Source organism: Mustela putorius, unplaced genomic scaffold (genome assembly GCF_011764305.1).
Source record: "Mustela putorius furo isolate JIRA1106 unplaced genomic scaffold, ASM1176430v1.1 tig00000450_pilon_pilon_pilon, whole genome shotgun sequence".
Classification (NCBI taxonomy): Eukaryota; Metazoa; Chordata; class Mammalia; order Carnivora; family Mustelidae; genus Mustela; species Mustela putorius.
The window spans coordinates 16,789,326-16,814,745 of record NW_025421385.1 but is presented as its reverse complement, the minus strand read 5'-3'; the positions used below and the strand labels follow the sequence as shown (position 1 = coordinate 16,814,745).

At 41.8% G+C, this 25,420-nt stretch overlaps 2 protein-coding genes across 3 annotated transcripts in view; one reads left to right on the top strand and one right to left on the bottom strand.

The window, feature by feature from the left end:
• NT5DC1 (5'-nucleotidase domain containing 1) overlaps positions 1–25,420 on the top strand; it is a 140,307-nt gene that overhangs the window by 658 nt on the left and 114,229 nt on the right. The window contains exons 2-6 of one of the 2 annotated variants that reach the window (XM_045080194.1): positions 5,078–5,169; positions 6,617–6,688; positions 8,670–8,776; positions 13,894–13,973; positions 15,413–15,494. In XM_045080194.1, the coding sequence (XP_044936129.1) occupies positions 5,078–5,169; positions 6,617–6,688; positions 8,670–8,776; positions 13,894–13,973; positions 15,413–15,494 (433 nt within the window). Of the gene's footprint in view, positions 1–5,077; positions 5,170–6,616; positions 6,689–8,669; positions 8,777–13,893; positions 13,974–15,409; positions 15,495–25,420 lie in introns of both variants that reach the window. The other variant, XM_045080193.1, reaches the window with a different exon arrangement.
• On the bottom strand, positions 16,528–24,725 carry COL10A1 (collagen type X alpha 1 chain). Its single transcript, XM_004753546.3, has 3 exons — positions 24,575–24,725; positions 23,854–24,022; positions 16,528–19,438 (listed from the first exon to the last, which is right to left on the bottom strand). Exons 2-3 carry the CDS (start codon positions 24,005–24,007, stop codon positions 17,577–17,579), a joined length of 2,016 nt encoding a protein of 671 aa, XP_004753603.1. The 5' UTR covers positions 24,008–24,022; positions 24,575–24,725; the 3' UTR covers positions 16,528–17,576.

Genomic DNA, 25,420 nt, shown 5'->3' with positions numbered 1-25,420 from the left:
TTTCCCTTTTCGTGTCTGTGCGACCACCTGTCAGTTCTTAAACACTGCAGTCAGGGAGAGATTGCGTGGTGTATGGGAAGGAACGCTAGCCGAGAAGTCGTTAGAATGATAGCCCCTATTTTGTCTTCTACCAAGAGACAAAAATGAACCTTTACTGCCCACTTCCTACAGGCACCATGCCCCCTTTGAGTAAGTTCTAATCTTAACAACAGCCTACTAAGCTGGGGTCCTCCCAGGCCTTTGGAAAGAAGGGGAAGTGAAGTATGTCTGATTCCACACCCTCAGGTGAATCGCCTTTCCTCCCCGGTTCCTTTGGTTTCATACGGAAACTGATGTAAGAAATCAACAGGAATTTTTTTAGCCAAAGATCTAAGCATCAAAGCTTTCTAAAAGAGCGGACTAGGAGCACCGTGGTCAGAGCAGGGCTCCACGACCAGACTGCCTGGCCTAGGGCACCAGCGTCTCCATTACTAGCTCTGTGACCTTGGGCAAGTTACTTAACTTTTTTTTCAATCCTCAGTTTCCCCATTCACAAAAATGACCCAAATAATCGGATTTACGGCAAAAGGCTGCAAGAATTAAGTGAGGAGTAATAGATGTATAATGCGTAGAGCAGTGTCTGACCCATACAAGTGCTTTTATGGTTACCATCCAAACCATTTTTAAGCCTCGCCATTTATGGTTAGAGCTCAGGGCCTCTGGTACAGACATTAGCCAGTGCTGTTCCTCATCCCAGTGAGGTCAGTGCTCCAACCTGAGGTTCAGGTATCTGTCAGAGGTCAAAACCCAGTGTCTGAGTTGCTCATGTGCTATCTATGCACAGATGCTAAAAAATAAAAAAGGTGTACTGTTCCTGCTGTTACACTTTTCTGCTTTCCTTCTATACAGGTGTTTCCTTGGTCATACTGAAAGTTGAGAAGGCTTTTCTTTTTGATCTTCAGCCACTACTTTTTCTAGACCTTTGATTCATATTTTCCTTCCCCACGTGCCTTTCAGGTTCCCTCCCGGAGAATGCGAGTTTTCTTGCATCTCCTCTGTGGCCACCTTCATCTGAAGGAAATATTGTTAAACCACTCATGTTAAGCCCATTATGTGCCTGTGTGCAGGTCTCGTCTCAGCATGCAAGATCCTCGAGGACAAGGATTCTTTTCTACAAACCTTCCTCTAATATCAGGGAGGCTTAAAGATTGAAAGTAACCTAGGGTGTTAGGTGTGATCCTCTTTGGTTCAGAAATCTTCTATGAAATGCCAGCAGTGTGCTTGCTGAGCACCATAATAGAACTGAATACAGAGATAGACACAGGCTTTCCAAGTGGCCATTGTACTGGGTAAAGATGCTGCTGAGTTGGTTTCGGCCCCCTGGAGTGAAGGCAGTATCATTCCTGGAGGGCTTCCCTCCACCACACCAACTCCTCTGTCAGATCTCTTCTGAAATAGCATTCCTTTTGGGAAGCTTTCCCCTGCCCCCTAAAGTTTACCCTTTCCTTCTCATCCCACCTCCAATTTTCCATAAAACCCTTAATTTCTGAAAGCACTTACACGCAGCTTAAAAGTTCCTGTTAACCTGTTGGAATCTTCCCCTTGAATCTAGAGTCATGGCTCCCTGACTTTAGAATCTCTGACAGTCTCTTGTGTGTTCTGTGTGCTGAACTGAGTGCTTGGCATAAAATGGTTCAGTCAGTAATTGTGGAATGACTGAATAAAAAAAATATATTTTAATAACTGAATATGGCACAGTCACTATTCTAATAATCATTCAGTTTAAATGAGCTGGTTAGGTCTTTACAAAACTTTGTGAGGTTGTTGCTTTGTCGCAGTCGTTTGGAGATGAGGATAAGGTGCTAAAAAGGATAAGTAGCTTATCCAGGATCGTCCTGCTAGCCGGCTTCTGTTTCCACCGCTCGGCTTTATATGTGCCACAAAGCCTAGGGTTGCTGTCTGGAGTGACTGGTGCTTGAGCTGGGTACCAACACAGGAGTTAAAGCTGGCAGGGAGGAGGCAGGGTGGAGCACTTTGGACAGAGCAAATACAGCCAGGGTAAAGACCCAGCGAAGAGAACTCCGGGAGGTACAGGTATCCAGCAGCAGACAGGGAATGGCAGGAGAAGATGTTGGAGAAGTCAGTGGCGACTGCATCGTGGAACAGTGCGAGGGCCTCTCCCATGAGTGTCATAGGCATTTAATAAAGGCAGAGTGTGTGCAAAGGTGGGACTGGGTGTGTTACTACACCTGGGGACTCAGGAAAGCCATCCTAGAAATGATGACCCCTGTGCTCTCCGGGGGTTGCAGACTCGGAAGTGGATGGGGCCAGCAGTTAAGCCCCATATGGGAGTGGGAGTGGGACCTGGGGCAGCTAGGAGAGCGGGTTTGCCTTCTGAAGACACAACCACACTCAACTTTTGCCAACATCTATCTGCCGTGAGGAAGTAGGGGCTCAGTCTCTTAAAAGATCTGATTCCTTTAAGATAAGTTAGAGATCTGAACTTGTTTTAAAAAAAGAAAGAAAGAAAGAAAGAAATCCTTGTATGTGAAGTCTCTGAATTTTTAAACGTTAGCTCATTTTCAAACAGCAGGATTGTAGGGTTGTGAGACAGATTTAGCAAAGAAAAAAACAGAGCACCCAGTTCAATTTGGATTTCAAATAACAAAAACATTTTTATCAGATGCTTCTTCTGCAGGGGATGTGCTTATCCTAAAAAATTCATTGTTGTTTATCTGAAAACCAGATTCAGCTAGGTATTTCATATTTTATCTGGCACCATGAAGCAGGAATCAAACCTGATTTGTGATCTGCATGTAACTTACAGGACACCAGTGTGCAGCTGCTGTGTGGTGTGTGTTACTAGTCACGGGAGACTGGGAGCAAGTCAGTGACCCCAAAGGCTGGGGGAGGATGGGGGCTGCCCGTGGAGGCCGTGTGCCATCAAGGTTTCTGGGTGAAAAAGGTCCAAGAACCAAGGCGTCAGGATTAGGACAGGTTTGAGAGGCACAGACTCCCTTATTGTTCTCAGCACCACTATTCTCATTCTCCCAGCACGTTGACCTCATTCTCTCCTATTACAGAAACTTCTCCACGAGGTGAGGAACACAGCTGTGGACGCCCCTGTTGGCAGCCCTTCTGGAAAGGGCTCCTTTGTCTTAGGAAGGTTTCCAACCTCATTGGAATCACATGCCCATATCTTTATCAGGATTGCCAAGGGGTGAGAAAGTCCAGGACTGAATAAAGTGCCTCGACCAGAGGCAAAATTAATGGTGTCAGTAACCATTGGTAGCTTGAAAGTGACCATGGTGGGGATATTTATTACCATGGAAATGGGCAGACAGTACTTATCAAGGATGGAGATATATATATAGATATCTATCTATATATATATATCTGGTTAAGACTGATAATAAAAGCAAATATTTACATTGAATTTACTTGTATGTCAGGCACTGCTCTAAAGCACTTTACATCTGTTAATCCCACAGCACTGGTTTCCTGCGAGGCAGGATTATGATGTGTATTTTTATTGTCCGCTGTACTGTGTATTTTTATTGTCCACCGTACTCTGGACCTCAGAGTGACTCAGTACATGTTTTATTTCATTTCTTTTTTTTTTTTTAATGATTGAACAAAAATCCATAGAACATGGAAAGCCAGTGATTTTCAGTCATCTCTGGGCTTTGCGAATCCTGACCTGGACCCCACCCTTGCCTGTAGGTCTGAAATTTCTGGGTGGTTTTAAGAGCAGTCACTATGGTTCTGAATCACCGCCAGGGGTGGGAAGTGTTGATATATCGTGTTGACATAATGTGAGCTATTATCAGTTGACCTGGTTCAGGGTCACACTGCATTGCGTGGGAGTACATGTATAGTGACTTTAATTAGCTTCAGGACAGAGAACAGCTCTAGTTGACAGGGAGCTTTTGATTTCTCTGCACTCATCTCCTGGTGCTCGCACCCAAACCCAGGCATGTGCGGGCCTCTGGGTTTCTGGACTTGGCGTGCTCCCTCCCTCTGGATTCACCCAGCTAACTGCTACAGCTCTCAGGGGTCAGTGTAAGCATCATCACCTCAGGGAGGCCTTCTTCCGTCCCTTTCGCTGTGTCTCGACCCTCTCCGCTTTGTGCCACCTCATGCTGGCAAAGAGGTTATGGGTTCACGGAGAGTAGAAGGGTCAAGTTGCTGGAGTATCATCTTGGTCCCTGCTCAGTCTGACCCCAGGCCAGTATTCAGATTCAGGTTCAAGTGCATCTGATGCTGACTTAAGAACACTGTTTGAAGGAGAATGGGGTAGGGCCAGAGTGGACTTTTGTCTACCTTTCGCCTGCTTTTCACGTGGGATACACAGTTCTCTAAAAATTTGAGCCAACCCTTTAGAAAAAAATAAGACACATCACTCAAACACTTGGGATTTTGTCGTTGAGGAATCAGAAGATCCATTTATCTTTGTACTTATTTCCAGAAGTTTCCTTTGTCCTTTTCCCTCAGTTTTCCCTGTGGCGGAGATACGAGAGATATTTCCTGTATCTGATGGAAGCCCCTTCATTCTTCCTTCAGGTCATCTGCCTGGTTCCCGTGTGTATTTCCCTTTGAGACTCCCCTGTGTCAGTGACAAAACTAAAACAACTTAGTGACAAGTTGGATGTCCTTTATTTAGGGGAGAATGATCTATGAACTGGGGAAGAACAGTGCCCCATAAGCACTATCCACTAAGGATGAGCTGAGGATAGATGGAATGATAGAGTAGTCAATAAGTTTATCATCGTGGTGATCTGTTAAATAAGTTTACAAAGCTTTGTCAAGTCTTAATGATCTCCAACCCTTAGAATTCAGGAGTAAGACTGAGCGTTGTCCTTGGTTATAAAATTGTATACTGGTGGTCTAATTCTACACTATGAAAGGACACAGTAGCTACCTGGGCTTCTCAGCAGTGGATAAATTGATTGCATTAAAGGGGGATTAAACTGCAGAACTTCACAGTTAGAGAGATCTCTCTCCCATCTGCCCCATGAGTAATTCCAGTAGGTTTTCAGGTCTGTGAAATTAGGAATGAATAGTGAGTTTTTTATTTATTCCTTTTTCTTATTTATAGCTCATTTATAATAGCTTTGCTCAGTTCCTGGTCAAGGAGAAAGGGTATGACAAGGAATTGCTAACTGTGACTCCAGAGGATTGGGATTTCTGGTAAGTTCTTTTTTTTTTTTAAGGTCTTCCTATTCCTTCTGATTCTCAAATATTGCTGAGTAAACCTCAGTGCTTCCTTTTCTGTGGAGACATAAATTGAAATGTGAAACTGAATCAAAGGACAAAAATGCCTTCTGTATTAAAAGTTTTATGTTTCATAAATCAAAGCCTTTTCTGCTTTAAATTAGATTTGTTTAATTAAATATGTAAATAAGCTAAAAGCTTATTGACTAATTTGGTATTTGTATATGGCTGAAGTTTGTCTTAAGTTTCAGAGGTTATTAAGAACTGTCTCTAAAATTTACATTTTTTCATTAAAAAAATGTGCTGTATTGCCTTTCAGCACATTGGTTCTATAGAACCATAGAAGAGGAAGAATCATCATGTTTTGAATAAGTGTCTGAACTGGAACATTGGGTTTTCTATAATTTGAATAGACATTACTATGTCTATTCTACTGCTTCCTCCTTTCCTGGGTTAGGTTTTTCCACTTCCCAAGGCTTGTTTTCTCTCTCTCTTCCTCATCTAAACGACAAAATAAAAATCCTACACTTAAACATTGCTCAGTTAAAAATTAATAATAATCCTAAAACACATAGAAACACATGCAGAATTAATTCTAGAACAATGATGTTCATCTATTACATATTTCTGCAATATTTGGCTAGACCTTTTTGATGTATCCCTTTTCTAAAAAGAAGAAACAAATATTGTGTTTCTGACTCTGGTATTCTGGTATTCTGACTCTGGTATCTCAGTATTATGTTACTGACTCTGGAAGTTTTACTGTGAACCAGAGTCAGCAAGCCTTCTAAAGTACCACATCATTTTTTGTTTAATTCTCTTGGTATTTGGTGGCCATTATACCTCCTTGCTTTTATTATTCATAATAATGAATCTGTTCCCACTTTTCTCCCCAAATCCCGCAAGTCTTTTACAGTGAGGAACCTAAACCTTAGTATTTGACTTTGTTTTAGTGGTTTTCAATAAGATGTCCTGCCCAGGGGGCAAGTTTTTATAACCTGACCTAAATGGAGGCAATTTATGAAGAGTATAGGAGAGACCCTGGATATATCTGGCAGTCTATAAATTTGGGCATGCGCATGTCTTATTTAATGAAAAATATTTTGTACATTTCAGCAGAGACATACAATGGAGTTCCCTTTTTTTTGTTCTCTTTAAGTTTTAAATTCTTCCTTTTTAAAAGCGTAAGGATTTTACAACCTAAACATGCTGTCTTTCAGTTTCCCTCATGACAGTTTCCTTTGCTCTGTGGATGGTACTTAATTTTAGGATTCTTGGCTATTTTTATTTGTTTGACTAATATATCATTCATGTGGGTAGAAGAATCCCTTTTTAGCATTGTGACTTTTTGAAAATATAGATTATTATTCCTTAGATTAGCTGAATCTATGAATTGATTGGTAATCAGACTTTTCTGTTTTAGTTGCAAGGGCTTGGCATTGGATCTGGAAGATGGGAATTTCATTAAACTTGCAGATAATGGCACTGTGCTCAGGTAATAAAATTAGCTGTGAAGTCAGAACTATTTTTCCGGGACACTTTATACAGCATTTGATCGTTAAGGTACGGATTAAATAAGGTTATTATTTTTACCAATCAGATGACAGATCGTGTGCCTATGTTTCTTTGTATGAATTGTTTGAACGATTTAAATACAGTTCTGATAGGGGCGCCTGGGTGTCTCAGTGGGTTAAGCCTCTGCCTTCGGCTCAGGTCATGATCTCAGGTTCCTGGGATTGATCCCCGCATCGGACTCTCTGCTCAGCAGGGAGCCTGCTTACCCCCTCTCTCTCTGCCTGCCTCTCTGCCTACTTGTGATCTCTATCTCTCTGTCAAATAAATAAATAAAATCTTTTAAAAATAAATAAATAAATACAGTTCTGATAGCATTGAACTTCAAAGTCTAGCTCTTAAATTTAGCTCACCAAAAATATTTGCAGGAAATCCAGTAGAATTTTAATAACTTGCTTCATCTCATTGCCCACCTCTCCTGCAAAAGAGTCTGGGGATTATGTTGTGTTAGATAAGTACATAGTTGCCTGGAATAAACTTAGATTTCTTTTTATTAAGGAAGAAGGAGAAGATGGATGTTGGGTGGGGTTGATGATCTCTGCACATCTCTCCTCCTCTCTCTGTTTATCCAAATCTGTCTCCTGGGTACAGGACTGATGTTGTATTTCAGCTCCTTCTGGAAGTTTTTCTAGTCAGTTCCAACCTTCACTGGTCTCCGTTTTTCACACTCAGTGCTGATTCCCTTCCTTCCCTCCCCTCCGCATGTACCGGGCACTTTGAATGTTGAAGAGCAGGTCCAGCAGTTGAGAAGCTGCTGCCACCGTTGCTCTGAGCCTTATAGAGGGTGCGAGGAGTGGGCATCTGTTTCTGCCCCCAAGAACGATAGTAGAGGCAAGTCAATATGGTCACGACTCTGCGATTTGTGATTTATATTAACGTGATCAGAGCTGAAGGAAAGAACACTCAACACGGATTATCCCTGGTACATACTCTTCCTTCCGATACATCATTCTTTCTGCACAGTATAAACTCATGTTGTACCTAGACCTTGTCCTAAGGTTCAGATGACTAGAGCTGGTGTGGCCTCACCTCTTACTACTTTGTTATTCGTTTGCACATTTCTTGCCTTGGGCAACTAGGGCTAGAACTTCTGTGTGTATGTATACATTTGTATGTACGTATGCGTACATACTCCATGCAGTTTTGACCATGACCTTTAACTCAACCATCAGATTCTTACAGTGTGCTTGGCTGTCATCAGTCATAGTTCAAAGAATGTAAAGCATTCTGCAGTTTGGGTTCTTTCTTTCATTGTTATGTCTGTCTCTCCTCCCTCTCAGCGTCCCTCCCCTGAGATCTGACCCCCTCCAGGCAGTTTCTCCTGGATTCACTAGCTCATCTCCCTGATGCCTGCTTTCTTCCAGCAGAGCAGATTCCTTGTCTCATCCTATGTTCTACTCCAGATCCTTCCATCTTTACATGCAGCTTTCTAAAGCATTGTCCTCTTACAGAAAGGAGCCCATTTTGATTTTTCCATTTGTTCTCACCCTATTGCTTTCCCCCTCCTTCTCTTATTGGTTCTCCCCACGGCTGCCACCCAGTCTCTGCTGTGGTTTCTGATCATTCCAGTGAGACTACCTTCATCTTCAGAGTTAAACAATAACTTCTCAGGGAAGAGTTTTTCTTCTGGAGAAATAGTTTAGATATTATAGGTCCAGAGCAGCTAGCATGGGCCAGACCTCAGAGTGAGTTGCTCCTGATCACTTAATTGCCAGTTGGTGGATGAAATGAACAAAGAACTTAAGGAAACGCCTTCTAGAGCCCTAAAGGAATAAATCATGTCGTTGAAAATGGACAAAAAGAAAACTGGGTTCATTTTCGGGGGGACCACCCATAGCAAGGCCAGAGGGAGGGGTAATCAGAGGAGGCGTTCACGAGCATTGTACCCCATCTCCCCGAACCAGGGCGAGCCACGGCACGAAGATGATGGCTCCCGAGGCGCTGGCAGAGGAGTATGGTGGGAAGGAGTGGAAGCACTTCATGTCCGATGCGGGAATGGCTTGCCGATCAGGTATGGCTCATGTGGGTCTGCGCCACCATGACCGCCCCGGGGTCTGGGACCTTGAACCTGCAGCGTGAGGACAGGAAGCATCCGCCCTTGCCTCCTGTTGGCCAGGATGCACAAGGGAGCCACCGTGGGCTGATGGGAATAGGGTGTGTTTTCCACACCTGTCTCGAATCTCTTTGGCATTGATTCTAATTTATTTTAGGTTTTGTTGATTCTCCTTTTACCTTCTCTTGTTCTAGAGTAAAAAGGCTAGCACCTAGGAATAATACGTTTCTCAGTCATCTGTATTTTTTTTTTATCAGTTTATTACATGCTCAGTCCCTGCTTTAATTTCTCCTTTACCCATTTCTCCTCACATGCATACTACCCACCTGTCTCATTTTCTTGAATTCTCTCCTTTACTGCCAGCTCTGCTGTCTTCTCTCTTCCGCCTTTATCTCTTCTTTTCCCTTATTTTAAATAATTTCACCCATTTTCCCCCACTGTCTTGGAAGAAATTCACCATGTGTAAACATGAAAAGATTTCTCAGCACGATTTGTAGACATTGATGTACATAAATTAATAAGGAATGATTAAGACATTATTATAAACACATAGACCTTATTATAATTGTTGGTTTTTCATTTGTGCTAAATTTTTTGTGCCATATTCTCTCACACTACACGTTTGAAATGCACTCATCTCCTTCAGAAAACGTAGTAACCTGAGGAGCACCTGGCTGGCTCAGTCAGTGGAGCATGTGACTCTTGATCTTGGGGTTGTGAGTTCGAATCCCACATTGGGAGTAAAGATTACTTAAAATAAAATCCTAAAAAAGAAAAGAAAGGAAAATGTAGTGACCTGAAAATAGTTGGGAGTTACTCCTTATTACAATTAGGTTTGCTGTGTTACATTCATCACCTTTTGAGAGTTTGTATTGTTTTTGTCCTGAGATGAAAATGTCAAGAAATCGTTGCTCTTGGTAACCTAAGTTAAGAGGAAAACAGGTTTCACATTGGGGATCGAGGTGGAAGGCGTTCACACATCTCAAGTCCCAGTGGCTGGTGGCAGTTTAACGGGTGTCTGTAGCCTTTTACTCAGCTAAAAACAGAGAGCGGCCGTTGTCTGTCCAGAAGCAGGCAGTCGTAGATAACTTTTTCCCAGAAAGGCCAGGTGCGGAGCTAAGCGTTTCACTCTGACATCCTTTAGAAACAGTACTTTAAAGAACTAAAATATTTCTCAGCCAGGAAACGAACGTTCACCCAGGAGGACTGCCGGCTGCTCACCACTTTGCCCTCTGGAGAGCGCCCCCTCCTGGAGCCAGCGGCTTCCCTCTGGTCCCCCCGGTTTACCCAGGAGCGCTCTGAGGAAGAGCTTGGAATTTACCTCCTCTTACTTGGGGTGGTTAGGGAGGTGTTTCCCGTTTATGTGCTCGGTGGTCAGGCGGTGGTGACGCATCACAAAGGCCTATTATTGTTTCTGCCAGATAATAAGTGAAAGCTTGATGCCTTCTTTGTGGAGCATAACAAATAGCATGGAGGACAAGGGGAGTTAGAGAGAAGGGAGTTGGGGGAAATTGGAGGGGGAGGTGAACCATGAGAGACTATGGACTCTGAAAAACAATCTGAGGGTTTTGAAGGGGTGGGGGGTGGGAGGTTGGGGGAACCAGGTGGTGGGTATTAGAGAGGGCACGGATTGCATGGAGCACTGGGTGTGGTGCAAAAACAATGAATACTGTTATGCTGAAAATAAATAAAATAAATAAATTTTTTTTTTTAAAAGCAATACTATTTTTTTTAATCTGGAGACATAGAAAAGAAAAAAAAAATGGCCTGAGATTCCACAACCCTGTTAAACTTTGTTTACCTTAAAAAATATAATGTAAGCATATGGCTAGGAAATTTAAATATTATCGAAAAGAATAAAATGAGGAGTTAATTATCTCCAACCCCTGTTGTCCTCCAAAATCCCCTTTCCTTGAAGCTTATTTCTCAAAAGCACACAAAAGGGATCATACATTTCCTGCAGTGTGCTCTTTAACTGATGTCCTCGAGATTCTGTCACTTTAACACACACAGAGCCACCTGGTTCTGTGAAAGGCTGGTGTTCCCTGCCATCTGGTTTCATCCGTCAGCCTGTTCAGAGTGCACGTTTGCATCGTGTCTGGTGCTTGGCCCTTACAAACAGACCTGCGGTAATGTTTGCACACACATACAGTTGGCTCTTTGTAAGTTCCTAGAAGTGCGCTAAGGATATAGAGGTTTAAAAATTTTAGGGCAACTCTCTTGGCCCCCTCCCTCTTTGCGAGCTTTGTACTATCCCTCAGTAAACTTTGCTTTGCTGCCTCCCAAAATAACATAAAATAAAATAAACTTTCGATCAGTAAGGCCAAATAAGGGCCTTTATTTAAGGAGAGCATTATAAAGTGCTTTCCCTACCAGTACATTTAGGGAATTTAAAGCACTGATAGGCAGAGACATTTTACTGACAGTTTATTTGACAATCCCTTTGCAAGTTGTTGCGTTGGCAGGAGTGTGGTTTTCTTTACCAGCCAGTCTGCAGAGAGCAAGTCCTTTTGATCTTTCCCCCCTTAAACTGGTAGATTATTCAGAAACAGCTTAGTATAACAGAAAGCACAGGGCAGGTAGAGCCAGGTTGTCCTGGATCATGCTGACTCTGTTCCTTGCTGGGCAAAGTGATCTGGTCAGTTACTAAGCCACTCTTAGCATCACTTGGCTCAACTTCAAGTGAAGATGGTATCACTCATTGGCACGAGTGAGAACATTGTGCTATCATAAGTTGTTCTTTTGCCCTCAGTCATGCATGTGCCTCTGGTCTGTGACCAGTGAGAGCAGGCAGTCTGTGAAGTATGTAGTGTCGGCAGTGGCTTCTTGGGGAATGAGTTCTCAGTGGGCAAAGTTTAAGGATCTTAGAACTTGTTAGAGGCTTATTTTCTTTATCTGAGCTCACTGATCCCTTCATTGCCAGTGAGTTCTCTGCTCATTAGGAGGGGCGAGAAGCAAAGCTTTCATGGGGTACAGTCTTGGAGTTTTGGTGGAAGAAGAGGCATCGAGAGCAGCCTGGCCCAGTTCATAGGTCAGGACTAAAGAAGTCTCAGCGTGCCCACACAGCGGTCATCCAGCCCACATTTTACAGTCCAGTGACTCAGCCCCCTTGGCTTCTCGGAGGGAGTCTTATTAAACCCCTGAGTTATTTGATTAGATCCCATCCAAGACTCAGGATCAGTATTTTAACTCTAACTGAATTTTGTCTGTTAATGGCCACAGAGGAAGGGGAAAGCAAGGGCACGGAACTGGCAGGACAACAGATCTCCTGCTGCCACCGCGCCCGGAGCAGCTGGCGACGCTGGTGTCGCAGGCCAGGAGATTAGATCAAGTGCAGGGCTGTGGACCGTGGGAAGGGGTGCCTGCCATCCTGGTCTCGGGAGCCCGGGAGTGTTGTGTGGCCTTACAGCACGGCAGAGTGTGGGCAGAAAAGCACATGGGCTGTGATCTCCCTTTTCCTCCTGATGCCTGGTTCCTCAGGCAGCAGAGCCATCCTGACCTTTCTGAGGAATAAACAGTAATCTAAGATGTTCTACCAATAATTTCAGCTGTAAGAGTAAAAACCAGGAAGATATGCCAACCAAACTATTTTTAACTGCGGGAAAGGATATGTAAACTCACGTAGCCATTTTGTGAATTAACAGATGGAGAACTTTTGACTTTATTTCTTATACATTCTTAATAATTTGATATGTAGAAGTAAAGGGCATTTAATGACATTTAAAAGGATAGACATCTAGCCCCTGCAGAGGATTTTCTCCTGATTTACGTGTGGCACTCCCTCATTCCAAAAATCCATTCCACTGTTAGGTCATTCAGTCATTCAACAAACATTTGTTGAGTCCCTGCAGTATGCTGGATATTGAGCATAGTGGACGCTAGGGAACAAGACTGCTGTGTTCCATAACTTCATACTTAGCTTACAAATGGGAAGAAGGGAGTACTTGAAATCAGGCACTTACAATATTGCATGCAACAGTTGTGACGTTTGAGGAGGTACTTTCTCACATTAAACTACAGTCTGGCTTCGCCTTTGGTTCTGTTTGATTCCTCCTTGTACAAGGATTCCCTGAGGATTCTATGACATTGGGATCCCCCCAAAGCAGAGTGGTTGGTCCCGATCCTGGTATACAGGAATGAGATAGTGGAGAGGGTAAGCTGTAGAAGGTAGAAACAGTTGGAGCTGGATTCCACTGGATTTCTGAGAAGCACTGAGAATATCTCCCAGAGTTGTCGATCCAAGGGACAGGAGCCTTCACTGGCCCCTAAACTTGAGGCTCTCCCACTGGCTCCTGGTTGAGGCTTGCCACATGAGCCACATGGACTCCACAGGCTTCTCGAGGGACTGAATGACACAGGTGTGCTTGAGGTGGGATGATGCCATTAAGCACAGCAGTGACTGGGCTCCAGCATGAGCCAAAGGAACGCAATATGGGACATCAAGGGTCTGCCCAGGGACGGCAGATTCAAAAGAGACTTCTGCACCAAGGAAGGGCTCAAGTTTAATTCCGTCCTAGGGTCAAGCAAAATAAATCAATCTCTCTCCTCCCTGAGATTCTACCGTGCCTGTTCTGTGCACCTGAGTTTTTCCCAGATAAGTACACCATATCCCACATGATGTGATTTGTTGTTGTTGTTGTCTATTCCTCTCATCACCCGGGTTGTCCTCACATGAAACTGAAGGTGGACCAGCCAGCACAGATAGGAGAAGGGCTGTTATGCAGATGACTTCGTGGTGCTCCAGTGTTAGGCTGATTGTCTTGACATTCAGTGACATTGATAACATAAATTGTGGCTGTTTTATAATCCATTTCATAGTTAACATATAGTCTAGTTTTCGTTTTTACGTAAAATTTTTTTTCATAAGATCCTTGAATTAGGGCGGTCATTTTTTAACTTTCTTATAGCTTAATCCTTCTTTAAAAGACAGTGAACGCCTGCAATAGAGCTATTCTGACTTGAAATAGAGGCCCCTCTAAGGAACCAGACCAAAGTCTGGTGTCTCTTCAGCCAAGTTTCTGTGTGTCACATAAATGAGCCATTCGTTCCCAGTGTAAAATTTTGTTCTTTTTTAGGAAAATACTATTTTTATGATAACTACTTTGACCTGCCAGGAGCGCTTCTATGTGCCAGAGTGGTGGACTCTCTATCAAAGGTGAGCAGGGACTCGTTTTTCAGAAGTTACAATAGGTATTCAGTCATAAATCAGAGGACTTAACTATATATGTCTTTGGGTTGAGATTTTACTCAGTTTCCTCTTTGTGGTCTTGGAAGTGACTGAGGAAGGAAAACATAGAGAATTTGGTCAGATACCTTGGGAAAATTAAATAGCCCTGACCATTTTTCCCCTGAGGGATAATAAACCTCTTCTCCAGCAGGGGGTGCAAATGTCTAAAAAGAAAATACCTTACAGATGGAAAGAATATTTTCTTGGGTTTCATTAGCAGAATTTAAGAAAAAATAATTAAAGATAATTTTAAAAATCCCACTATCGTTAAGCACTCTAAATAATACAAAATCAAAAAAAAAATGAGATGAAGTTTTTAAGTTCCTCATTTTGAGCAGTTTGATATGTATAGACTTTGTACTATTTATGAAGATTGAATATATTATTGAATATATTGAATATACTTAGGAATATAATTATTATATTACTGAATACTAATATGATTATTATTAGATATATGGAATATACCTGTGAGCAGACACCAATTTTATATCAGAATTACTTTCCAGTTTTGCTTGTGTTGTCTTTGAACATCACAACAATCACGTTAATAATAGAACATGGATAGTGGTTTTCTTTTGAGCCAGAATTAGTCATGTGTTTGCGAGTTTCCGCTGAGCAATTATTTTATCATGTAGAAGTTATTATTTACTTGAGATGGAATCAGTTTTTCATCCATAATGACTTCAGGCAAATGTATTAGTCTTCAGATATTCCAGAGTTTAATTAGGTACAAATGTCTAGTAGTTTGTTTTTGTTTAGGTAGAAGGACACTGGTTAATAATGGTTCCAAGACGGCAAGGCCTTGTGGGATTATGTATTTCAATGTAATGTTTATTTGCTTCCTGGTTTAAAAAAAAATCTAAATAAAAGTGGTTTATGTTTTGGATTTGGAACCTCCTTCATCTCTCCTGTAGAGATTTTCTACTCTTTTTTATTAAAGTCCGGAAAATGTGCACTGAATTCTAAAGTAACCAGCTTTTAGGACTTTAGGATTTGGGGCTTCTCAGCCCCATCGATGCCGCGGTACAGAAAGCTATAACACTGTAAATTTACTCCTGTGTTTAAAATATATAATTTTTAGACTTCACACTGAGTAGCAATTTCTATTTTATTTGGGCTATACGAGCTATATTAATATTTAGTTATATGCATGTGTATATATGTATCTGTAGCAGTGATTTTCTTGGAAGATCTTTCTTCTTAAAATCCCATTCCTAGAATGAGTTTTTTCATCTGTTATCTTTTCTAAAATATGAGTCCCATTTTTAGATTATAGCAATATTGTAATTGCTTGCTTTTTTTTCTTCTGTGCTTAAAAAATTATTACATGTGTTAACATTTGGGATTTTTTTTTTTTCCAGCGGAACAATGGTCAAAAAACATTTGATTTTTGGAAGGATATAGTTGCTGGTATACAACACAATTATAAAATGTCAGCTTTTAAGGGTGAGTAATGTGATGGGAGACTTTCTAATTGATGTTTGCTAAATGCTGCGCGGCTTGTGAATTAGTTTGAAGTTACCTATTTTGTCATGTTCCCCAATCAGGACTTCATTTTATCTAAAATGAAGTTGTTACTGCTTATATTTTAAGAGGTACTTTATTCATGTCTGCTCCATGGCTACAATTGCCTGTCCTCTGAGCTCTGCTCTCTCTCCCTGACCTGCCAGAAGGGGCGTTTCGTGGGTTCCCCAGAATGGAGTTCCAGCTGTGCTGTTTCCTGGCTCGGTGATGAGGATTACTCCCTAGAACCCTGGGCGTAGTAGCTATAGACAGGTAGGGAGAGTGAGAATTCCATTCTCATTGCTGGAAAACAGGACTGGTTGACTCAGAATGGGGCAGAGTCTTGGCCAGGCTGCACATCGGGTCTCACAGCTGCATCTCAGGTAAGGTTATGCGGAAGATCTCTAAGGCATACAGGGATGCTTTGTCATAGGTTACCTTGGGAACTCGAACCAGGCTGCCCTGAGTCACCCGGTGGACTGTTAGATGCTCAAGAACAATGTTTCTCAGCTTAGAAAAAGGTTGCCTTTGATTGACATAAATTGCCTGCCTTCCTTTTAATGGTAATTTAAGTAATCAAAATAATCCTAAATATTGTGACTAAAAACATGTCAAGGCAATAAATAGCAACTCCCAAATATTTTTTCAAATTGCATATTTCTCTGCCACCTGCTTCTTTCTTTTCCTGAAGAAATCACTGCTTAGCGAGATTGTCTCACTTTTCTGTGCCTGGTCACCGGCATACAGCCCTGGCTGGTAGGTCCCATATGGTCCTGTGGGTGTCTTTTTGTAGCCATGTGGAGTGCTGAGGGGTGTGTGCGAATCCCCACCCCAGTACAGGGGAGTATCCATGACAACTGTAATGGCCACCCACCACTTTATTGTTTTATTTTTATGAACTTTGTAAAGTGAAAAGCCTTAAAAGAAAATAGTTGAGAATAGCAAATTGCTGCTCTCAAAAAAATTCAGCATAAAAATCTGTTGATGTTATTTTATTGCATTGTAAATAAGGAGTAGGTAAAACATGTCATGCTTTAATAAGTGAGGCACAGCTTAGAAGTTTTAAGCAGCAGTATAAAAATACAGTACAGAGCATAAATAAATCACATCTTTTCATTTCTAGCCAGATTTTGAAACCCTTGACATTAGCAATAATTTCACTAAAGTGGGAGGCTCAAGGTCCTTATGGCGATGTTCTGTAAACCCACAAAATCATAATCTGTTAAGACTCAACATGGAATTAAATCAAATTAATCACACTTGTATTAAATAAATAAACTAGGTTAGACACCCATTTCCAAGTTGTGCCGGGTATATAGAAAGCTTTTCTGGAGTCACAGAAAAATCTGAAAAGATTCATGGCTAAAGCACCTTGCATTTCAGATTTATTTTAACATCATCTTTTGGCTTTTTATTAGAGTTGTAAGAAGTCTGTGTGCACCTGTACATTTGAATAAATCTTGATGAAGGGGCCGTGTAAGCCTTCAAGTAATGCACTATCATAAAGATCTTAGAGTATACAGTGCCTTTTAAATTTGAATATTCAAGTATGTGAGTTCTATAAAGACATGATACCCTCTGAATGTTTCCTAGAAGTTCTCCTGTTAATCGGCTGATTAAAAGAAAAAAAATGCTGAATTTCCAAAATCAAATTTAACATAATTTCGTGTCACATTTCAGGGTTTCTTTGTGATCATTCAAAATTTTTTAGGTTAGTAGGACTTTCAGGGTGAAATTTTTAAGTTCTGAAGGAGTTCACAGAACACTTTAAAGAGCCTTGGGACCGCTTACTAGAAATTCAGGAGGGCTTTCCCCTGCTGTTTACCACTGCAGCGCACTTTCTCCGGGCGGGGGGTAGAATTGGTGGGTCCAAAAGCTCAAATCTGTATTTGGAAAATCAAAATTCGTCCCTTTTTTTTTTTTTTTTTTTTTTTTTTGGCCTACCTCCATATGCTTTCTGTGGGGCACGGTGGAGTTGGGGAACGCCTTCTCAGGCCGAGTTACATGAGCTCGGCGGGCGCACGCTCACACCGGGGCCACCAGGAACCCGGAGAAAGAGGAGTGGACGTACTCCGAGGAGTACAGCCCGCTCGAGCCAGCGTTGGGCAGCTGCAGCCACACCTGGTCGTTCTCCGCGAGATCGAGTACCGCGCTCCCTGAAGCCTGATCTAGGTAGCCTTTGGTGTACTCGTCGTAGGTGTACATCACAGGGGCGCCGTTCTTATACAGGCCCACCCACACGTGGGTCCCTTTCACATGCACGTGGTAGGAGAAGTAGTACGTGCCTGGTACGCTGCAGGTAAAGATGCCGGTTCTGGGGTCGTAATGCTGCTGCCTGTTGTACAAAATCTTATCGAATGGGATGGGAATACCTACAGCTGGGTAAGCTTTGGAGAGAATAACAGTGAAAGCGGACATCGGCATTCCCGTCACTCCCTGGCTGGCACTAACAAAAGGCCTTTGGCCCGCCTTTATGAAGCCCTCAGGTGGGGCTGCTTGGCCTGGGGGCCCTGGGGGGCCTGGGGGGCCAGGCTCTCCAGTGTGGCCTCTCGGACCTGGAGGCCCTGGTGGCCCAGTGGGACCATTGAGCCCCTTAGTTGCTACGCCCGCTGGCCCAGGAGGACCTGGAGTTCCCGGATCCCCTTTAGATCCGGGGAATCCTGGAATGCCCGGTGGCCCAATGGGGCCTCTGGTTCCTGGTATTCCAGGGGCCCCTCTTGGCCCAGTCTCACCATTGTGTCCAGGCATTCCCTTAGCTCCTGCTGGGCCCACAGGGCCTGGGAGACCAGCAGGTCCCCGAACTCCAGAGTCCCCTTTTGGGCCTGGTAACCCTTGGTTTCCCTTAGGACCACTGCTGCCTGGTTCTCCCGGGTACCCTGGTTTTCCATCTAACCCAGAGGAACCCCTTTCTCCCTTAGTCCCAGGGTGTCCTACAGGCCCCACCGGCCCCATCTCACCTTTAGGACCGGGAATCCCTTGGTTGCCTGGCATGCCTTTTGGTCCTTGGGGTCCCGTATTTCCAGGGGGTCCAGTCACACCTGGTTCCCCGGGATGACCTGCTGGGCCTTGTTCCCCTTTAGCACCTGGACTTCCTGGAAGGCCAATAGGACCCCTTTGTCCCTTCAGGCCTGGCAACCCTGGTTTCCCGAAGCCACGAGCCCCTGGAGGCCCAGCTAGTCCCGGAGCCCCAGGGTGACCTTTTGTCCCAGGAACCCCTGGCTGGCCTGGGGCTCCGGTAGCTCCTGGCTTTCCAGTGCCTTCGGGTCCTCGTTCCCCAGGAGGACCTTGGGGGCCTGGTGGGCCCGCTGGTCCCCTTTCTCCTGGAAAACCCCGATCGCCTTTGGCACCTGGTTGTCCTGGAAACCCATTTTCACCTCTTTTTCCCACTCCAGGAAGGCCAGGTGGTCCCATGGGACCCTGAGGGCCTGGAAGACCCCTCTCACCGGGGCGTCCAGGAGCGCCGTATCCTGCTTCCCCTTTCTGTCCAAGCACACCAGGCGCTCCCGGTGCGCCCTTCTCTCCAGGAAAGCCCCTGGGTCCCGGGGCTCCTGCACGACCTTGTTGTCCGGGTTTTCCCCTCACAGTCATTCCAGCTGGGCCGGGGATCCCGGGTGGCCCTGGTGGGCCCCGTGGTCCTGGTAAACCAGCCGGTCCCACATCTCCTTTTGGTCCAGATGGTCCTTTCTCCCCTGGTTTTCCTGGGAGTCCTGGCAAACCCGGCTTCCCAGTGGCCGATGGTCCCGGTGGTCCGGGCAGCCCTGGCTCTCCTTGGGGTCCGGGACTTCCGTGACCTGGTTTTCCTGGTGGTCCAGATGGGCCTGGGTGCCCTCGAGGTCCAGCGGGGCCTGGTGGGCCAGGAATACCTTGCTCTCCTCTTACAGATACACCTAAGAAACACGCCCGATACACACGCCCAGAAAGAGAGATGGTTAGTGGTGACTTCGCACTGTCAGTCCATTTTGGCAGACTAGTCGTAAGTGGTTTTTGGATAATACATTTTCTATTGTATGTAAAAACAGTGCCAGAGAGGATGGTTTCATAAGACCATGGCTCCCCTAATACTTTCAGTACACCCTCATTATCCAGGAAAATAAACTGGGGTTGAAGAATTCATCTAGAATAAGAGTGCAGTGGAGGTCTTTACCCCATTTATTTTGGGAAGGTCATCTACCTCGAGAGGAAAGGGGAAAAAAGGTATTTGATAGAAAGGAAGAAAAAGACAAATGCAGAATAAATGGGAAAGTATTTAAGAACTATGACAGTTTTCTCTCACAAAAGCTGTCCTGTAAGATATCTGGTGAGAAAATCTGCCCTGGCCTACCGAACACAGTTCAGATGTAGGTTGATTTTTTTCACCCTCGGCACATACCGTGAGCTCCTCTACCCTCCTTTCATTGACTTAACACAGCAGCAAAGAGAATTGGATCCAGTGGGCAGGGTATATAAAATAGTAGGTATATAAAATAGCATTAAAATGCTTATCTAAAGTTTTCTTTGGTTAATGCACATAGTTATTATTGATTTCATAGAGGTATGGGACCATTTGAACCAGGTACTTCTACTGATACTATGAATTCAGTTCAGAAAAGGCTCATTCACTGCCTGTGATGGGAAAAGGGCTCTTGGACCACAAGTGTGCGGAGCACAGGACACATCTTACAAGAGCTTCAGTTATGAAGGGAGTGAAACAAGTGTCCCTGGGATAAGAGGTGTCCAGTGTTTTGGTTTTAGTCGTTCAGAGGTGGGAATTAACAGAGCATTCTGGTATTAGGATATATAACTGGGAAAATACTCTCGTATCAGAGGATCTTTAGGCATCAATTATTGTAAGCATCTATTATGAAATAGTCTTTTCTTTCTCAGAGAAATTCTTTAATTGCTAGCAAAAATGGCAATAATTACATATGATTGCAATGTCTATTTGCAGAACTTATATTAAAATCATTTTGCGTTTAATAAGTCTTCAAGAAGATAGCTGGAATGCCTGCCTATACTATTTAAATTCTTTTACTGTTGGAAAATGGTTCGTAGTTATGGTAGATTTAGCAAATGGCATAGTTAATGAACAGTTTGGTCAAAACCCCGAGAATGACTTATGGCTGTGACTTTTGAGCCACATGTATTTTGTACAAAAGTGATTAATTAATATACTTAAACTTTATCTAAATCTTTAATGGCTTTAGAAATCAGAGTGAAGACTAAATTGGAACTATTATTAAATGAATTACAAATTTAAAAAACAAAAAAAGAATTATAAATTGCCTTTGAAAACATGCTTATGGGTATGGTTCATATCAACTGTCAATTGTTGGTACATTATAATACTTTTAAAAATCTTTCATATCAACTGGCATGTAAGAAGTAGTCAGCCAGTAGTAATTGCTAATATTATTCTCTTGGGTACTCATATTTGAAATAAATTTGGTGACAAATGAAATATAAAATATACAGCAGAATCATTAAAATAGATAAGCTAAAATAGGAAAATTATTTTAGACTTGGGTATTTATATTTTGTACTAATTAGAGTTATTACATTTCATTTTGTAAATATTCAAATGTATGGAACTTTATTCACTCATGGGATTCAGTAAATGACATCAGGAAGAAGACTCTGAGAAAGTTAATTTGTGGAAAAGATCTCTCTCTATAAATATACACACAAACACACATATATAAATATATGTATATCATTGATAGATTGACTTTCTAGTGTACATACCTTAAATGTCTATAAGTATCAAGAGGTGTAGTATATTACAAATAGAATAGATGAATAAATAGAAAACAAAATAGCACTTTTTTTTTCAAATGCAAGCTATGGGGTTTACTTCAGAATCTTATTCTGAATCTCCTAAAGATCTTATCCATACTAAAAATCATTTAGTCTGGTTGGAAATCTGTTTAACTGTTAAAATAGGGAGGAAAAACAGTCTTACTGAAAATGACTACATAGTGGGTTGCCTGGGTGGCTCAGTCAGTTAAGCATCCAACTCCTGGTCTTGGCTCAGGTCATGACCTCAGGGTCATGAGATCGAGCTCTGTGCTCAGCTTGGAGTCCACTTAGAATTCTTTCCACCTCCTCCACCCCCCACCTTACACTCTCTCTTTTTAAATAACAAATGAAAATTTTAAAAATGAAAACGACTCCATAGACCACCATTTGAGGCTGGGTTATAGACTTGAGGCATAGACCACCATCTGAGGATAGGGTGATCTCAGTCACTTGGAATGTTGCCCTCAAAGGTCCTCCACCTCTTGATCCAAGAAAAAATGAATTCTGTTGTGTCTTTAAGGGATAGCCCCTATTTGTTGCTTGCCAATGGGGGGGAGAAATGAAAGATTAGGGTGGTATCATCCTCAAGGAAAAATGATTACCTAGCAAAGAAGTTTCTGAAATGTCCAGAAATTGAAATAGTGGTCGATCATGTCAGAATATGGCACCCAAGGGGCCACCAGCTCTGCATTGCTTTGCAGCATAATTTGGTGTGTTTTGGCTGAGCCCTCTGAACCTGTGTTGAACAGATGGGCCCAGGAATTACATAGGCACTCTTTATATTTCTGTTATCAACCTAATGCTATATGTGTATACATTGTAGACTTTTGTCTTTCTTTTAATACATTAGTGCCTGCCAGTGAATGATGATGTACTTGAGTTTCCACCTTGTATCACCTTGTATCATCAAGTAGAGACTGTAGTGAATTTAGCAGTTGAAATGCAGCTTCTAAGCTTTTCATTTATTTTGCAGAAGTAGCCAAGATAATGCAGTATAGTAAGATGGGAAAACAGAAACATTTTAAACCATCTACAAGGGGTACATTTGATTTTTAACTCAAGGTGGTTTCATATGATCTTGGTAAACTACGAAGAGTCTGAATTTGTGAATATAGAGATATACCCAGTGATGTATGTCGTAGCATTTCACATGAATTGCCATTCATTGTTTCAAGGAAAGTAGCAGGTTTCTTTTGTAACTTTTCTCTTTCTCGTATTTTATTTGTATTTTGAGACATTCGGGAGTTTTTGTGACATACCTGTGCATTTATTTTTAAACATTAAGCTACCTTTCATGAAATGTTTTAAATTTCATCTTTCTAAGAAGACAATCCTGTATGTTTACTTTCCTGAACATGGTTGTCTCCAAAAGCACTATTTTTAAAGTCTATGGCAAATATCCTTAGCGTTATTTGCAAGGTAAAATATGTAACTATAATGAAAAAATACTAAGGAAAGGAAACTTGAATCTTAAAATCAGTTCAGATTATGCAGTTAGATTCAGTTAGATTTCAGGTAGTATGTGCCTGATGTCACTCAGTGGAATTAGTGAATGAGAAACCCTAATAATTGCCCTTCCTTGAGGATCTGTTAGGAGTGTGCGTATACATTTTCTCAGTTCTCTTCACAATATCTGAGAAAGCTGAACAGCTGGGAAAAGATTCAAGAACAAAGCTAAAACCTATCTAAGGCTAGCCCTCCGTACAGTGTGAGGAAGTGGAGACGTACGAGTAACACAGCTAATACTTGCATACTTTACAGGTAGTAGTAACTCACTTAAACTTCCTAACAGCCCTTTGAGATCGCTGCTGCTGCTTTTTTTATGAGCGAGGAAACTAAGGCACAGAGAGGGTGAGTAACTTACTTGAGGCCCCACAGTTAGTACACGGCAATTAAGTCTGTGTATTTGACAGCTAATCCATACAAAAATGTATAAATAGGGGGGTGCCTGGGTGGCTCAGTGGGTAAAGCCTCTGCCTTTGGCTCTGGTCATGATCTCAGGGTCCTGGGATCAAGCCCCACATCAGGCTTTCTGCTCAGCGGGGAGTCTGCTTCCCCCCGCCTTGCCTCCTGCTTTGCCTACTTGTGATCTCTCTCGCTCTGTCAAATTAATAAATAGATTTTAAAATATATATATATTTAGATACCTAAACCTGTTCCTCTCGGTATAATTGGCAGTTATTTCTCATTAAGATTTTAAACTTAATTAATTTGTTTTGGATCCATTTTTCTCCCTCATGGTTGGTTATTTGTGCAGAAGCATCAATGGTAGGAAAAGCTTTAAACATAAAAGTTCTTAATTTTCTTCAGGTACATCTTTCTACCCTACTCACTGTGGAAAGGATATTAATGTACTTGAATAGTCTTGCTTTTTCCATAAATCATTTTGCTTTATTATTTTGGGCAAACTAGGAGTTTGAAGATAATTTAACACCAAGTAGAGTTAAAAGCATTTTGTTAAAGAGATCATTAAGATTGTAGAAAGCAGTAACCAGTTAGTTAATACTGCAAAATATATAAAGTTTACCTTTACTCTTTATGGCATAGGGAATGAAGAACTGGGTCTTGGTGTTGGGTGGTGGACCTTTTATGCCTGTAGGTGTTTGGAATTGCTCAGCATAAAATCCTCCATGAACCAGGTTCAAGAACATTAGCAGCAAAAGGGCTGTTTGTGGTAGCATGTTCTCAGATGGCGTCTGAAAAACAGAAAAGAATCATTTCTTGTTAAAAAAAAAAAAAAGAAAAAAAAAGAATCATTTCTTGTTATTGACCTGTTTTATTTGTCTGTAGTTGAACACATGAATTCTTTATTTCATTAACTACCTTTTTTACCTTATCCTTTCTGTTTTTAATATATTCCATAAACCAGAATTAGAAATTTTTAGTTATATGAATATATGACTTAGTTTTTAGTGGAAACCACATTCAAGTAACCAATAAAACTGAAGTGATTTTTGAAGACGAAATACAGAAACTATAATTAGATACCTGTATTAATAATTTAAGATCTTTAACATAGGTTGAAATATCCAGCAGTTTCAAAATAAACTAAGTAGGACATAATTTTACGAATATGGTTTTCTTAGAACTATTTTCTTATAGAGGCTAATATGGATTGAACTTTCTGAGTACACTTTAGTGGAAGGTCGCTTTTTTTAAATGACAAAAAAATAAAGAGTTGATTTATGAGGCCCGTTTCCAAACAAGCTACCATGAAAGTCCACCAGAACATCAAGTCATAGACTTACCTGGGTGCCAGGAATTCCTGGAGATGGTTTCTTGGCAGCTTTCTGAGCCCTCCTGTGGCCAGGTGAGCAGTGCAGAAGGTACCTTCTCCGGAGCTGACCTACCGTATTTATACTGTTTCTCCCTTACTTCTTGAGGTTCCCCTGAGTTTAAGCTCCTCCCCTGAGAGGTGGAGAGTACTAATTATAGTGGAAAGTTCTATTGGGCAAGCATACAAGATCAGGTTGGGCTCTCTTATTTTCTTAATGAAAAATAAACTCTTTGTCTTCAATATATATTAATAGTTTTAACCATGCAGCATCTTTTTCTGAGTTTTATTTTAGAAGTTATTACTCAGATGTTTAGGTTGGTTCATAATGGGATGATAATACCCCCTTTGTGTTTTTGAAAGCACATTCTTATGTTATTTGGTTGAAAATATTTGTAGTATATTAAAGTAGGAGAGGAAGTCTTTTTGCAGAGGGAGGGGTGTGGATTTAAACCATCCTCTAAGTTCTTCAAATATGACATAAGGCCCTCAATGTGTCCATTAATGTTCCTAAATTTTTATGCAAATAGCTAACTCCATTTCTTAGAAAACAATTAAAATGTAGGTATGTTGTTTTATGTCTTGGAATTTTAGTGTAAGTTCTCAGAAGTTAGTAAGAGAAATTTTTAATATGTTAATATCTACTTTAATTTTTATATATTAAATATTTTAGTTTTCAGACAGAGGCAAGATATCCATGAATTTGAGAATAGGGTTAGGAATATAATTACCATAAAGGATTTGGACTCTTTATTTACGATACATCAGTATGTTCAGTAAATTGCTTTAGGTGTTACTGCTTAATTTTGGATTTTACTTT

What these genes read in the sequence shown, in the direction of transcription:
- COL10A1 (XM_004753546.3), bottom strand. Translation starts at nt 24,007, where the DNA reads ATGCTACCACAAACAGCCCTTTTGCTGCTAATGTTCTTGAACCTGGTT. An exon ending in CTATGCCATAAAGAGTAAAG is followed by an intron (nt 19,439 to 23,853) that starts GTAAACTTTATA and finishes CGTGTTTCTTAG; the next exon opens with GTGTATCTGTAAGAGGAGAG.